Source organism: Xiphophorus maculatus, chromosome 1 (assembly GCF_002775205.1).
Source record: "Xiphophorus maculatus strain JP 163 A chromosome 1, X_maculatus-5.0-male, whole genome shotgun sequence".
Lineage (NCBI taxonomy): Eukaryota > Metazoa > Chordata > Actinopteri > Cyprinodontiformes > Poeciliidae > Xiphophorus > Xiphophorus maculatus.
The window spans coordinates 25,887,073-25,902,268 of NC_036443.1; the positions used below are offsets into that span (position 1 = coordinate 25,887,073).

The window sequence follows — 15,196 nt, forward strand, 5'->3', positions numbered from 1 at the left end:
TTAGACAATAAGTCCTCAAAAGTTTCCAACCTGCAACTTTTAGATGCATCCGTTCTTCGTGCAGACACCCATCTAAAGTTATTTAAAGTCCAGCCAAATTTATTTGTGTAGCACATTTCAGCAACAAGGCAGCTCAAAGTGCTTTGCCTCATAAAAACGTCACACAGTCATGAATTATGAAGCAAGCAGGAAACATTGCATTTTGTCGAATGCCGTCATTAAAATCATCAAGCAAATATGCATAAAACATATTGATCAATGTTAGACTTACTACTAATCAAAAGCAACTGCAAACAGGTGGGGTTTTAGTCTGGATTTCAAATGTTTTGCAATTTTATAGAAGTTTTTTGTAGATTATAGAAGCTGAATGCTGCTTCTCCATGTTTGGTTCTGGTTCTGGGGATGCAGACCAAGACCAGAACCAGAAGACCTGAGGGGTCTGGAAGGTTGCTATGACAACAGCAGATCTCTAAGCCTTTCGGCGATTCATAAACTAACAACAGTATTTTATGGTCTATTCTCTGAGCCACAGGAAACCAGAGGAAGAACTTTAGAACTGGGTGATGTACTCTAACTTCCTGGTTTTAGTCAGAACGCCAGCAGCAGCGTTCTGGATCTAATTGATTTTTTAGGCAGACCTGTGAAGACACTGCTGCGGTGATTAATGCAAATAAAGATCAATGCATGGATGAGTTTCTCTGGATCTTGCTGAGACATTAGTCCTCTAATCCCATAAATGTTCTTCAGGTGATAGAAGGCCGTTACTTTGTAACTGTCTTAATGTGACTCTGAAAGTTCAGGTCAGAGTTCATCACCACACCCACATTTTGAGCCTGGTCGCTGGTTTTACTTGTAATAAATGAAGCTGTGTGCTGACTAGTTCGTTCCACTATAGATGTAAAAGTTATAACTTCAGTTTTGTTTCTGTTTAGTGCTTGGACGGGTTCTGAGACACCTGGTGACATCGTAACGTAAAGCTGTGTATCATCTGTGGTAGCTAATCTTATTTTCTCTTGTTATAATCTGATAGTGAAAATAGATACTGAATAAGAGGAGTCCTAGGATTGAACCTTGGGGTACACCACATTTGTTATCTTTGGACCTAAAAAGGATCAAGAATCAACACACAGCTTCAGTTATTACAGCTGGAAGCTGGAGATCTGGGTGTGGTGATGAACTCTGACCTGAACATTCAGAACCACATAAAGTCAGTTACAAAGTCAGTCTTCTATCACCTGAACTGAACGGCTTAGCACTACAATACATTAAACATCCGCTGCTGTTGTATCAATCTTCCAGACCCCTCAAGTCTTCTGGTTCTGGCCTGCTCTGTATCTCCAGAACCAGAACCAAATGAGAAGAGGCAGCATTCAGCTTCTACGCACCACAAATCAAGGAAACTGCAAAACATCTAAAACACTGATTTTCTTTAAATCAAGGATAAAACCCACCAGTTTAGAGCTGCCTTTGATTTGTAATAACTGTAACATTGATTAACATATTTGATGTGTATTTGCTTGATGATTTTGATTATGGCATTTCACAAAATGCAACGTTTATTGTTTGTTTCATTTTTGGTTTCTGTATTGTGTTTTTATGATGTAAAGCACTTTGAACTGCCTTGTTGCTGAAATGTGCTATACAAATAAACTCGAGTTGACGTAAAAGCTGCAGGATGTCAGCTGCATTAAACTGCTTGCAAGAGACCTTTTTATTTCTGTACAGTAATGATTCACCGAGAGGCTCCATGCCTGTTCCCTGAAGCAAAAGCACAAGAAAACTCAGCTGCAATTTGTTCAGAACTGTATAAATCGACCCACCAGCTTTTGAGATTCTGTTCTGTGGAGTGAAAAATCAAAACTTGAACTTCTGAGGCATGTTGAGCCACGATATGTCTGGAGGAGAAAAAATAAGACATTCACCGCAGTGAGGCATGGCAGCTCTTCAGCGCTCTGGGGCAGCTCGGCTCCCACTGGCACAGAAAACCTGCAGCGAGCGAGACGGATTTGATCGGGAAAGCCTCTGACGCCGCCGAAGCTGTGGACCTTCAAACAGGGTAATGATTCCAAGCAATTCTCAAAGTCCACCAAGGCGTGGTTCAAACAAAGTTCAGAAAGATACAAGACCGGCCGTTATGGTAATCTGACTTAAACTCTTGTTGAAAATCTCAGTGAAGCACAAAAACCCAATGATATTAGTGAACTACCAGAGGTGGGTAGAGTACCAAACAACTGCACTCAGATAATAGCACTACTTCAACATATTTTTACTTCAGTAAAAGCAAAAAGGGTAAAACTCAACTTGAGTATTTGATCAGAACATTTGATTTAATATTTAAAAATTCTGCCATCAGACAGACAAATGTACAGTTACGTCCAAATTCTGGTATTTTAAGGACTAAAATGAAAAAAAAAGCGAATACAAATAAATAGCATGATTACAAAATACCGGATTCAGCATTATGAAACGAATTCTTACAGTCATGAAGGCAAACACGCTGCATGTTAGAACAGGGTGAAGTATGCCAGTGCCAAAAGGCCCAGCAGGTTGGAAATGACATGGGAAAAACAAGAAGTAAGACGAGAAGGCTCTTACTTTCGCTGGAACTGTAGGTGTGTCTGTATCTTGTTTTTTCTTCGTTCAGTAAAGTATTCAGAAATTTTACTTAAGTAAGAGAGTATAAAAATATTCCTCAGGTAAAAGTAAAAAGTACAACGCAGTGAACCAAAATTGAAAGTAGATTTTTGTCCACTGGTTAAATGTAAGTAGTTGCTACATAACTCTGAACTGGAGGCCTTTTTCCACAAGAACAAGGTTGGGATTCTCCAGAAACGCTACCAGAACCAGACAGCGTTTGGAGAGCAGAACCGCAAAGGGAGTTCTCATGTGCAGTGGCTGTTTCTGACATGGGTGATGTGGGCCGCGGCCCAGGGTGGCATCTCCTGCAGGGCGGCATCTCCTGCAGGGCGGCACAAGCAATTTTGTTAGCTGCTGAGAGAGACATGTTTGGTTTTCAGCAAAAAACAAAACAAAACAAAAAGAACAACTTCCGTTTTTAAGATTTTCATTCTTCTAAAACTAAACTGCAACATGGGAAAGTAAAACTATGATTACTTCACGTGGGTTGGACTTAAAGAGTTAATAGCTGTTTCATAGATTGGAAATATATTTAGGCCTGTTTGTTGCAAATATTTTAGAAAAATTCAGAAATTTTCAGAAGTTTAAAATGTTCAATTTTCAAAACTCTGAAATTTTCACATTTCTTTTTTTAAATGTCTGAGATTAATCTAAAAATTTCTAAATTTTTACTAGCATGTTTGCAACTTTTCAAACTTTGAAATTTCAAAGATTTTTCTAGAAGATTTCTGAGATTAATCTCAAAATTTGACATTTTTTCTTTTTTTTTTAGAAAAGGTTCGACTTTTTAAACAAAAATATATATTTTTAAGTTTTTTCTAGAAAATTGCACTTTTTTCTTTGGAGAAAGCACAGATATTTCCTTGTTTTTCTAGAAAATGTCTGAGTATTTTGACTGAAATTCACTCCCCCCCCCCCATCTACAATGGCTCTGATACACCATTGAATTTAAATGTCATGATTGGTTGAAAAAGTAGGCACAGGGGGCCCCTGAACGTTGTTTGCCCAGGGCACCGAACCTGCTTGGACCGCCCCTTCTCATAATAAGCTTCAGATGACACACAAAGGGAATAATTTTTAAATCACAGTCAAAGCAATATTTTGCAATTGATTTGGAAAACCACTGGAATATATTGAGAAATTTAAATTGTTTCTTGCTTGTTTTATTGCGAACAGCTGGAATAGTTCGCATATTTTTCAGTATTTAAGGCATTTTCTCTTGCAACACGAGAGCTGAACGCCATGCTAGCAAATGCTGTTGGCAGAGAATAATAACTGAGCCACTGTATTTGGTGAAGCACATGATTTCTCATTCCAGTGATCACAATAGTGAGGGATTAGGCTCCACAATGAGGACGAGGCTGGCGGGAGAGGATAACAGACACAGAATCATGTGGGAGAGACGACGAAGAGGAGGATGAGTGAGGTCAGGCCTCTCTGTCTGGGTTCAGCGGGGAAACTTTCCTCTTCGGCTTTATAATCCAAACCAGCAGCACTTAACTTCCCACTGCCTCTGCTCCTTAACGCCCTCATAGTCTACTGACTCAAATCTTTGTTTTCGTCTGACTTCCTCTTCGGGATTTAACAGCTCTCTGAGGACACGCCGTGGTGGAAGTCGGTACTGCGTGGTGTTTTCAGGCCACAGAATCATTTGATAACAGAGTTGGGAAATAATTAGTTACATTTACTTGAGTACATTTTTAAAAACAATACTTTCAGGAGTATTTTACTATGCTGTACTTTTCCATTTTTACTTGAGTAATGTTATTATTTAGTATTACTATTCTTATTTGAGTAAAATTTCTGGATTTTCTACCCACAAATTAAAAAACAAACATGATTTAACCAAAAATTTACCAAAAACACTTGCAATTTTTGGTAAAGTTTCATAAGTTTTATATTAAAAGAAACTGATTTGGGGAAAAAAAAAATCTGATTTTGTTATTTTATGTTACTTATATGAATTATTGTCATTTTGATCTTTAAAATGCCAAAATGTCCACATATTGTTATATTTTGGTCTGTCTGACAACATAATTTTTAAATATTAAATGATACTTGAGTACTTGAGTAGTATTTTTACTAAATACTTTTCTCTCTTGAGTAATGTTTTTGGACTGCTACTTTTTACTTTTACTTGAGTAAACATATTTTTAAGTGATGCTACTTTGAGTAACAATTACATCTGCAATCAAGTTAACTATTTTACCTCCTGTTTTAAAAATGTTGGATAAATTAAATAAATATACAGTACAGACCAAAAGTTTGGACACACCTTTTAATTCAAAGAGTTTCCCTTATTTTCATGACTATTGACATTGTAGATTCACACTGAAGGCATCAAAACTATGAATAACACATGTGGAAATTTGCACTAAACAAAAAAGTGTAAAACAACTGAAAATGCCCCTTATATTCTAGTTTCTTCAAAGTAGCAACCTTTTGCTGTGATTACTGATTTGCACACACTCTGCATTTTCTTGATGAGCTTCAAGAGGTCGTCACCTGAAATGGTTTTCACTTCATAGGTCAACCTGCTCTGTCAGGTTAATAAGTGGGATTTCTTGCCTTATAAATAGTCATGAAAATAAAGAAAACCCATTGAATTAGAAGGTGTGTCCAAACTTTTGGTCTGTACTGTATATATATATATATTTGGGACTTTACAAAATTACCAACATAATATATTTTAACAAAGACAAAAAGCAATGTCTGTCACTGGTTTTCACAACATGTTTGCGTTTTTATTGTGTAAAGCTGTTTGAACTGGCCTCACAAATAAACTTGACTAAAATATGACTTAAAAGAAATGCGACTTTGCAATTTAACATTTTGAAATTTGACCTCTGTCTCTTCAAGAAACTCCTGCTCTTTTTAAAACAAGAAGTCATCACAAAATGGCTCCTCCATTAACCCTTTTAAAGTTTTTACCAGCGTTGCAAAAAGTAGCACATATAATGAGCTCAGCAGGTGTTTGCTAATTGCTGCTGGCTAGTCTGAAGGAGCTGAGTGGGGGAATCACGGTCCCATCAAATGTTTTGAACAGCTGAATGGTTGCTATGGAGACCACAGGATTTCTCAAACATGCATGAATGAATAAAAACAACAACCCTGGTATGTTTTTGGTCAAGAAACATTACAATGTGATTTAAAGCTAAAAAAAAGTTGACTTTATGAGATACAGGTCCTTTAAGATTGTGATTTAAATAATAAAAACATGGTTTAAGGTTTTATTACTCGTCTGTACAACACCGTACATTACAGAGAAAATAAAAAAACATGAACAAGGAAGAAAGCGAAGGGCACAGTCTGCCTGTAAGAGCTTTAACATCATCTTCATCTGAAGTTTTGTTCCTCTCACTACAGCAGTGACTGATAGTAAAGCATTATTGTGACTCCACAAATATCTATACAATCTCCAAGACTGTGTTTTGCTGTAGTGCGTCACTAAAACTGTAAAAACCTCGATTTTCACAATTCTTTCTGAAAATAAATCACCTAAAAAAACAACAAAAAAAAGAAGTGAACTATTTTAATTTCCCAAATTATAGCACTGAGTGATGTTTCAAATGTTGAGCTGCAAATTAAACACCTGAACTGGACCCGACACGCACAGCATATGTACAACAGAGAAAACAAAGATAACTTGTTTTTTCCTTTAAACTTCCAGCAACAAACTTCAAATTCACCAAAAGGCAGTTACCCATACATTAAATGGTAACATCTTCAATCATGTTTGCAAAAGAAGAAACAAAAAAAGGCAACAATAAATAAAACAAATGGCACAGAAGGTCTGAACAATCTAAAGCGGAACGCAAGACGTTTTGTGAAATATTCACAGGAAACGGAATAAAGCAAAATCACAACCTAAATACAGTGGTGAGTATTACTGTTAGAATTCAATATAGCATTTGTATTTACAAGCATTTGTACAAGCGAGGGCATTAAATGGGGGTTTAAGCTTATTACTATATTAGTAGCAGAACAATCAGATCATATAATGCACTAGATATAAACCTTGTAAACATCACCTTTCATCTTAGACATCAGATTATGTTTATATTTGCCAGGTTTATAAAGTATTTGTCCTTACTTTAAGGCATAAGTATCAAACTTAGGAGTGAGCCTAAGATTTAGTTTTAAATAAGCCAGATTTTCTTTTGTAGGTTTCACTTTAAAGAGGATTAAAAAACCCCAAACCTCTCTACCACTCTGATGAGTGAAAGCAAAACTTCCCCGTGTCTCTGGGTGGGTTATAAGATCTCCTCCACTCCGTGCGCAAAGATCATGACCAGGCCGGGCTCCAGGATCATATCCTCGCCCATGTGCTGGTTCTCGCAGGCCATCACCACCACCGCCTGCTTGCCGGGAATGCGCTTGGCCACGTAGTTCTCGTAGTAGCGCCTGTTCATCTGCCGCGTCTCCAGCGTGGCCAGACCCTGCGGCCAGTTCCGCTCGTGGGCGTTCTCGATCAGGTCGTTGACGATGGACAGCGGGCAGCCGCTGTCGATGAGCGAGCGCTTGATGACGGCCTGGAGAACGGCGTCCGGCGTGGAGATCATGCCGCCCCAGCGGGTGACTCTGGCCGGCTGCATGGAGTTCACCCACCTGGAAACGAGACGGAGTCGAGCTCAGAAACGGCTAACGATCATCGACTGGGAAGAAAAACGGGAGTTTTACTCACTCCAGGATCTCGTTGTACTCTATGCTCTCTTCGAGGTTTTGGAGGTTTGGGTTTGCGCTGCGGATTGCTCTCATGTACGCTTTTAGCAGCTGAATGTCTCGTTTCTGGACAGGAAAAAAAAAGAAAAAAGAAAACCGCAACTCAATTACAGACTGAAAAATCTAAACTCAACAGACTTCAACAAAAAAAAAAAAAGAAAAATCACAAGATTTAATTTCTAACATGTTTTTTTTTCCAACTACATTTTGTTCCAATCAAATCCACTTAAAAACCTGATTAAAACTCTACAGTTTAACCTAACAAAAATCTCCAAATTTTCACAAACTGAAGACAATAAATACTTTACAAAAATCTAAATTTCACTCAGACAAAAACAGTATTAAGAGTCAGGCTAAGACAAAAAGATAACTATGAGAATAAAGCCATTGTAATACAAGGAAAAAATGTCAATACAGCAAGAAAAAAAGACGTAATAATGAGAGACAAAGAGTCAATAAAAGAATAAAGTTAGAACATGAGAATAAAACAGTGATATGAGGATAAAGTCATAAAAATACAAGAAAAAAAGTCATAAGATGGCAAGAAAAAAGAAGCAATAATGAAAGAAAAAGGTCGTAATACAAGAATGATGCCATAATGTGATAAAAACAAATTATAATATTATGAGAATAAAGTCCTATTACAGTTAAGTCAAAATCTGAGCAAATAGTCATAATAATACCTGGATAATGTTGTAATATAGGGAGAATAAAGTGTTAACAATACAAAAATATTATCATATTTTTATATAATAATACAAGAATAAATTCATAATATTACTGAATAAAGTCACAATATTAGTAGAATAAATTAGTAGTTTTATGATAATTAAAACTCAAAAAAATAAAAAATTAAAGTGAGAAATGCTGAGCATCTTGTTCAGTTTTACAAGCAGAACAAACTTCATCTTTTAACACATCAGAAGCAAATTATTATCAACTGCAGGACTTTGAAATAATTATGCAAACTACTGCATGTACAGCTCTGGAAAATATTAAGAGTCAACTTAAAATGATCATTTTCTCTAATTTTACTCTTTATAAATATATGTTTGAGTAAAATGAACGTTGTTCTTTTATTCTATGAACTACTGACAACATGTCACTGAAATTCCAAGCAAAGATTTTTGTATTTATTAGCAGAAAATGAGAAACGGTCAAAATGACAAAAACGATGAAAAGAAAACAAGTTGATATTAATCTGGAAACAACAAAAATCAGGAAGAGTGCAGAAATCAATATTTGATGGAATAACCATGAGGTTCAGTGGCTCTTTATTTTTTCAGAACTGTGTTTAAAAGAAGGAATCGTAGATCAGATCCTGATAAATATCAAAGCTTTGCTCTTTTTGTTTTCTAGTAATTTTCTGACTTTCTTCAGGTAATAATATGCCTTTTCGTTTTTCTCCAATACTCTCAGTCAGATATATTTACTCTAGAGGTAGGGTCAGTGGAAAGTGATGGGGAAGAGCAATAGATAAAAAATTGAATATTAAGGCAGAGTCTAATCTAAAGGCATTAGATTAGACTCTGTGTGTAAAGGTTTTCTAAATTGTCAGTAAAAGTCTCTCACTTGTTCCCCCAGCTGGTGTTTATGCTCAGCCACAGTTTTCTCCAGCTCAGAAATCTTGGTTTGCTGCTGCTGCACGACGCTCCGTAAATGTTTGATGCAGTTATGGTTGGGCACCTCATCCTTGGGCATTTCAAGCCTTCAATAACAGCAGATTATTCAACAGTCAACAAACTAACAGCAGAACATTTTTATTCATTTATGTTTTTGCCCAGTTGAAGCCACCTACCCACATCCCTCCTCGCAGTTGACCGGCCTTTTCGGGTTGTGCTCGCAGTCCTTGAGGTGCGACTGCAGCTGGTCCAGCCGCAGCGTCGCCGTGCAGCCGAAGCTGGCGTTGTCACAGTTGATCTGGAGTTTGGACAGCATGTTGCGCATGATGCGGGGCACGGGCCGCAGGTGGGCGAGTGTCACTACTGTGCGGTCCACGGGACAAATCTGTTGCTGGGCAAACCACTGGGTTATGCAGGCGTTGCAGAAGGCATGTTCACAGTGTGGAGCCTGAACGGAAAAACAGAGAGCAGAAAAAATATGTTTTATTAGATTAAGAAATACAGCTGAAACTAAATATATTTCTTTATTATGCTTAGTTAGGATTACCAATATTTTTCCGCATTTGCTAAATACTTGAATAATTCTTATTTTTTAGATAATTTCTTCATGTTCTTTACTATTTTGGTTTTCAGTCAAATGTCTTCAGTGCCTGAAATTAAGTGTCAGAGATGGTGAAGTATCCAAAAATTGTACTCGAGTAAGAATATCACTACTTCTCCGTATTTTTAATCAAAAGTAAAAAGTGAAAAAATTATTTGGTGAAAAACATTTACTCAAGTACTGAGTAACTGATCAAAACATCAAGTTAGTAATTATTTAAAAAACCTCAGGTAAACCAAAATATACATTTTTTTTGTATTTTAAAGGCCAAAATAGAAATAATTCATATAATGATATAATTACAAACACAAAATCAAGCAAAAAAAACAAAACATAAATTTCCAAACCTTATGAAGCTTTAACAAAAACTGCAGGTGTGTGTCTGTGTGAATTTTTGGGTTTGTTTTCCATTCAGTGCAGTCACTCACAGTGGGTCGAGTATTCAGAAATTTTACTCAAGTAAGAGTAGCGATAAAATTACTCAAGTAAAAATAAGAAATGCAAAGTAAAAGTTTGTTTTTTCTTCAAAAGGTTACTCAAGTAAATATAAGTAGTTACTGCCCACCAACTCTGGTGATTGTGCCTTAAACAATCAATTCCTGTAAATATAGTTTTTATAGTGCAGAATATTCCTGTGTTAAATTAACATCCATCTGTGAAAATAATAGCTGTTTTCTTCTCTGTGAGAAATATCTCTTTACAGCAAACCAACCTTTGTGTCTGTGACGTAATCAAAACGTAAATTTAACTATCTTTATTGATATTTTTATTGTAATCATTGTAGATATATTTGCTTATTGATTAAGATACTTAATATTAGTTTTTCTTCATGGGATAAAGGTTTATTTGAGGAAAATGTGTTTTTGTATGTTTGTGGGAGGTTTTCGGTCATCAGCAGATTTTCCAGAAGCTTCCAGTTTCAGAACTAAACGATACACAGCTCTGGAAAAAAATTAAGAGACGACTTAAAATGATCAGTTTCTCTGATTTTACTCTTTACAGGAATATGTTTGAGTAAAATGAACATTGTTCTTTTATTCTATGAACTACTGACAACATGTCTCTGAATTTCCAAGCAAAGATTGTTGTATTTATTAGCAGAAAATGAGAAATGGTCAAAATAATGAAAAAGATACAGTGCTTTCAGACCTCAAATAATGTAAAGAAAACAAGTTGAAATTAATTTAGAAATAACAATACGAATATTTTAACTCAGGAAGACTATTATCTACTGTAATTCTAATGTCTAAAATGAAGGACTGTATAGATTAGATGCAAAATACAATCTCACACAAGGGCATAAATGGTTGTATTTTCCTGGAATTTTTTTTTTTTTTTAGAAAAAAGCGTAGATTTAACTTTATATAATCTGAATGAGAGCCTGCTGAAAAAAGAAGCAGCACAAATACAGGTTCCCATTGCTTAAAGGAGCTGCTCTATTTGTAACATTTCTACTAGTTGATGCTACAAAATATCTTTGTGCTGCAGCTGAGCTGATGTTTCTCTTTCTGCAGCAGCAAAAAGAAACATGAAGCTGATTAAGCAAAAAATGTGCTACTGAAAATGTTCAGATGCAATAAAAACAAAGAGCTTCTAATAACTGGTTCATTTATTACAAAAACAACTATTCTGGAAAAAAGATGCAACAGTTGCACATTGAAGTGGTTTTTATATTTCTGTATAAATGTTTGAGCAAATTTAAGCACCTTGACGCCAAGGATCAACCTTACAAGTAATTTATTTCAGATATTTTGCCTGAAATCTTTTGATTTTCCCAGTATGTCACAAATATGCAGTTTATTTTAGGTCAACATGCGTCTCTATTTACTTCATTTATTTATTGTAAATTAACAGAAGATTAAAGCAATGACATCATCATCTGGGCTTCCCAAAGCATTAATCTCAATATGGATAAAAACACAATTTTAAAGCAGTGAAAGAGCAAAAAGAAATAATTCTGGTTTTCCTAACTCACCTAAAACAAAAAGAAGTTTTATCTTTTACCCACATGATTCTCTGTCTGAATATTTTGAGATGGTTAACCTCTGAAATAACGACGTACCTGCACTGGTTCCTCTAGTACTCCACTGCATATGGGACACAACAGGTCTTCATCCACCTCACCCTGGAACCTCGTAACGTCGTACCCCATGGTACACAACCCACAACCTCCTAAAAAACAACAACACAAACAGAAAAAATGTGTTTTAGGCAACTTTAATAACATCAGTATCATTTATCTCTATTAAATCTGTAGAATCAGGCTTTAAAATCCCCTGCTGATGAGCATATAATGTTATGTCAAATGAAACAAGTTACCAACCAACTAATCTTATTTGATTTAACAGCAGATTTTAGACTTCATCTCATTTCCAGTGTTTTTTAACCATCACTTGTGCCAAATAACCTTCAGGTGATTAAAGCTGCAAGTCATGATAATCACATCATTATGAGCAAAGATGCTAATTAGTGCTAAAATTATTAATCAAATTAATCAATTAACTACATTAAACGTAATTAATTCATTATTGAAATAATCGCCAACTAATGTAGAAACTGATTAATTATTAACTGGAGTATATAAACTCAAAAAAGGCTGTTTGACGAAAGAATAACAGTCAGAGCCATAATTAAGTCAAAAACTTTGCAAAGGATTTATTTATATATATATATATATATATATATATATATATATATCACCTAGTTCAAATTCTGTAAAGAAAAATTTAAATGTCTTATTAAGCACATTTTGTTGTCTACTAATCCAAAAACAAAAATCATTTTCATCAATTTTTTTTTTTTAGCTACAGTTGAAACCTTTGCTACAAATGATCAAATGTTCATTAAAGGAATGTTATTGCATTTTAGACAATAAAAGTTTTCTTATTCAGAAAAAGCAACTGAATTATTTACATATTTTAATGTTTCCCAAATACTGTGTAAAAAAGATTCAAGTGGATAAATGAAAAATATGCAAAATGTGTCATTTCTTTTAATCCGATTAATGGTCAAAATAATCAACAGAATAATCAATTACAACTTCAAATTAATCTTTACATACTGTATGTAAAATGTAAAGTAATCTTTACATACAATATTATAATATCTATTGTCTTGTAGTCAATAATATATTTATTATTGACTTTTATTTAGGATAAATTAAAAAAAGACTCAAATTTATAATGTATTTTATTGGAACCGATATTATCCAAAAATGTTTAGGTGGTTATTCATATATTTATCAACATCTATGAACATGACTTGATTCATTTTCACCTGAGTGAACTGAATTTGGAACTAGTTCTATTTAAGGATGAACTGGTACCAACCTCACACACGAAAGGCCTCAAATGTTTCCATTCAGCTCTTGATCTTTTGCCGATGTCTCACATCTGGCAAAAGCGATTTATCTTCTGAAAATCACACATACGATGCCTGTAAATACAAAAAACTTTTATTTATTTAGTTTTTGTGTCAAATGTTTCTCATTTCTAGCATCAGACAAAATAATAATAATACTGTGACTTGTAGACATATTTTGGACGTATAAATTTTAAAAGAAGAATTTCCTTTATTTAAGGAAAGGCAGCTATCAAACAAACCAATTAGTGGCAAAGAGTACCATTCTGTCTTACAGTGGTTATGATATTAATGTGAATTACCTCATTGGTTGTAGGCCTGTCACAATACCAATTCTTTCTGAACCATATATTGTCCCAGAAATTGTTGTGATAAAAGATAATATTGTTGTTTTGAGACTATTTTCAAGTAATATAAAAGGTAATGGCGTAATAATGCAAGAACACATTCTCAAAGATCAGTAAACTATAGATTCTAATTAACATTTACGGTAAATCTGGCAGACATATTAAATATTGAAAATAAATTAACAAACAAATAAAACAAACGAACTAAGAAGCCTCTGTAAGAAAAAAAAGTCCTTCAAAAAATGGCTAGTTGAGACCAAAATACCAGACTGAAAACTTCTGTCATCCAGTTTTTCGTAGAAAGAGAGGAAAAATGGAAATTAGTGACCTTGTTTTAATTTACCATGCAATTAATTGATTTATTGATTATTCCGACAGGAGTAGTTGGTCGTATGCCAATTTACAATATTATTTGTCAGCAGACGATGGACAGACATTTATTTTGCTTGTTCTATGCAGTTGTTTTTGCATTAAAAGTCTCCATCTTTTCCCAGCCTCTTGTTCAGCGTTGAATAATGAAACTCAACTGAGCTGCAGAGCTCTGGGTGTCATTTGGGGGCTTCCTCTAATTCCCTCTTTGGTGTAATTTTGGTATGCCAGACACTACTGGAAAGAGTGATAAATGTTTTCTCCATTTGGCAGAGGTTTTCGCTGAAGAGCGAACTGGTTTGTAACAGCTTACAATAACTTTGTTGGTTGTACACATGATTTGTTGCTTCTTGAGAGCATTCGTCTGTTTCATGTTGTCAAACTGGTTCTATTGAAGATTTTTCCTTATTGCAAAGATTATGCAGGGGTGTGGCTTGTGAAAATTTAATTATCACAAATAATTACGATTAACTAAAGGGGCGATTAAATTTTAAAAATCTGGCAAACCTAGTCTGGATAGATTTCTTCACTCACATAAATAAAACTTCTGTTTTAAAATGTACACTTGTTGTTTTTGTCTAAAACTTAAATATCTTGACCAGGAAGGAAAGAGAGAAAATAAATTATGTATTCTGGAAAAATGTATATGTAGTTTTTTAAACTGTTTAAGCATTTTAACGTATAACACACAAAAAAGCTACTTTTAAAGGTAAACTATTGAACAGCGTAAGTCAGAACTTTGCACAATAAAAAAGAAAACCCGTGCAATGGAAACGTTGTCATTTTCACACAACACTCTTGAACCAGCGGTAAATTATCCGCATCTCCTCAGGGACACACATCCCCAACATCTGTCTGTGCTGTCCCAGTTTGCTGCGGACTGACCCAGTTTAAAAAGAAGCCGTTTAAAGATATTTTCCCACCTTCTTCCTCAGCATGCCTTGCACAAGTTCAGCTAAGGCTCGAGGCTCGTGTTAACTACGTGGCTAGTAATTTGCTTTTAACACTAAATCCGATATAACAGAGGTTTATAATGCCTTAAACTCGCGACTGGGTGGGAAAAAAAACCTTTAAAAATGCTTGAGGTGAGGCACCAGCAAAGCTTGGTTGTCACGATGTGAATTTGAACGTCTGCTAACTAGCTAGCCTTACTAGCAAATACGATATTAGCTTTAGAGCTAAGCAACCTGAGCTCAGTTTGGAAAGAATACACAAAAAAACAGCTGTTTACAGTCAATGATGTTATAGGTAATCTATAAAACGATCGATATACTTACTCTGACATGAAGTAAATCTAATTCTTGTCAGGAGTTTTGACTGTTTCGGACGTCGTGCCGCCACTAGCTCCTTGCTAGCCACGTCCTGCTACATCATACACTTTAGAGTTCACGCAGACAGACGGAAACGTGATGACGTAGTTAGGTACCTCGTTTCTGTTAAAATGATAGATAGATAGATAGATAGATAGATAGATAGATAGATAGATAGATAGATAGATAGATAGATAGATAGATAGATAGATAGATAGATAGATAGAT

General features: G+C 35.1%; 1 protein-coding gene across 1 annotated transcript; it reads right to left on the reverse strand.

Annotated features, from left to right (window-relative positions):
- Window positions 1–5,832: 5,832 nt before the first annotated feature.
- Window positions 5,833–15,044, reverse strand: rnf41 (ring finger protein 41). Its single transcript, XM_005798911.3, has 7 exons — window positions 14,936–15,044; window positions 12,912–13,017; window positions 11,645–11,754; window positions 9,158–9,429; window positions 8,932–9,067; window positions 7,322–7,425; window positions 5,833–7,245 (listed from the first exon to the last, which is right to left on the reverse strand). Exons 3-7 carry the CDS (start codon window positions 11,732–11,734, stop codon window positions 6,891–6,893), a joined length of 957 nt encoding a protein of 318 aa, XP_005798968.1. The 5' UTR covers window positions 11,735–11,754; window positions 12,912–13,017; window positions 14,936–15,044; the 3' UTR covers window positions 5,833–6,890.
- Between the last annotated feature and the right edge of the window lie 152 nt (window positions 15,045–15,196).

Excerpts from the sequence above, each read along its gene's own strand:
- rnf41 (XM_005798911.3), bottom strand. The coding sequence starts at position 11,734 with ATGGGGTACGACGTTACGAGGTTCCAGGGTGAGGTGGATGAAGACCTG. Across the intron at positions 9,430-11,644 it reads TACTAGAGGAACCAGTGCAG|GCTCCACACTGTGAACATGC; the intron begins GTACGTCGTTAT and ends TTTTCCGTTCAG. Across the intron at positions 7,426-8,931 it reads AACACCAGCTGGGGGAACAA|AAACGAGACATTCAGCTGCT; the intron begins GTGAGAGACTTT and ends TTTCCTGTCCAG.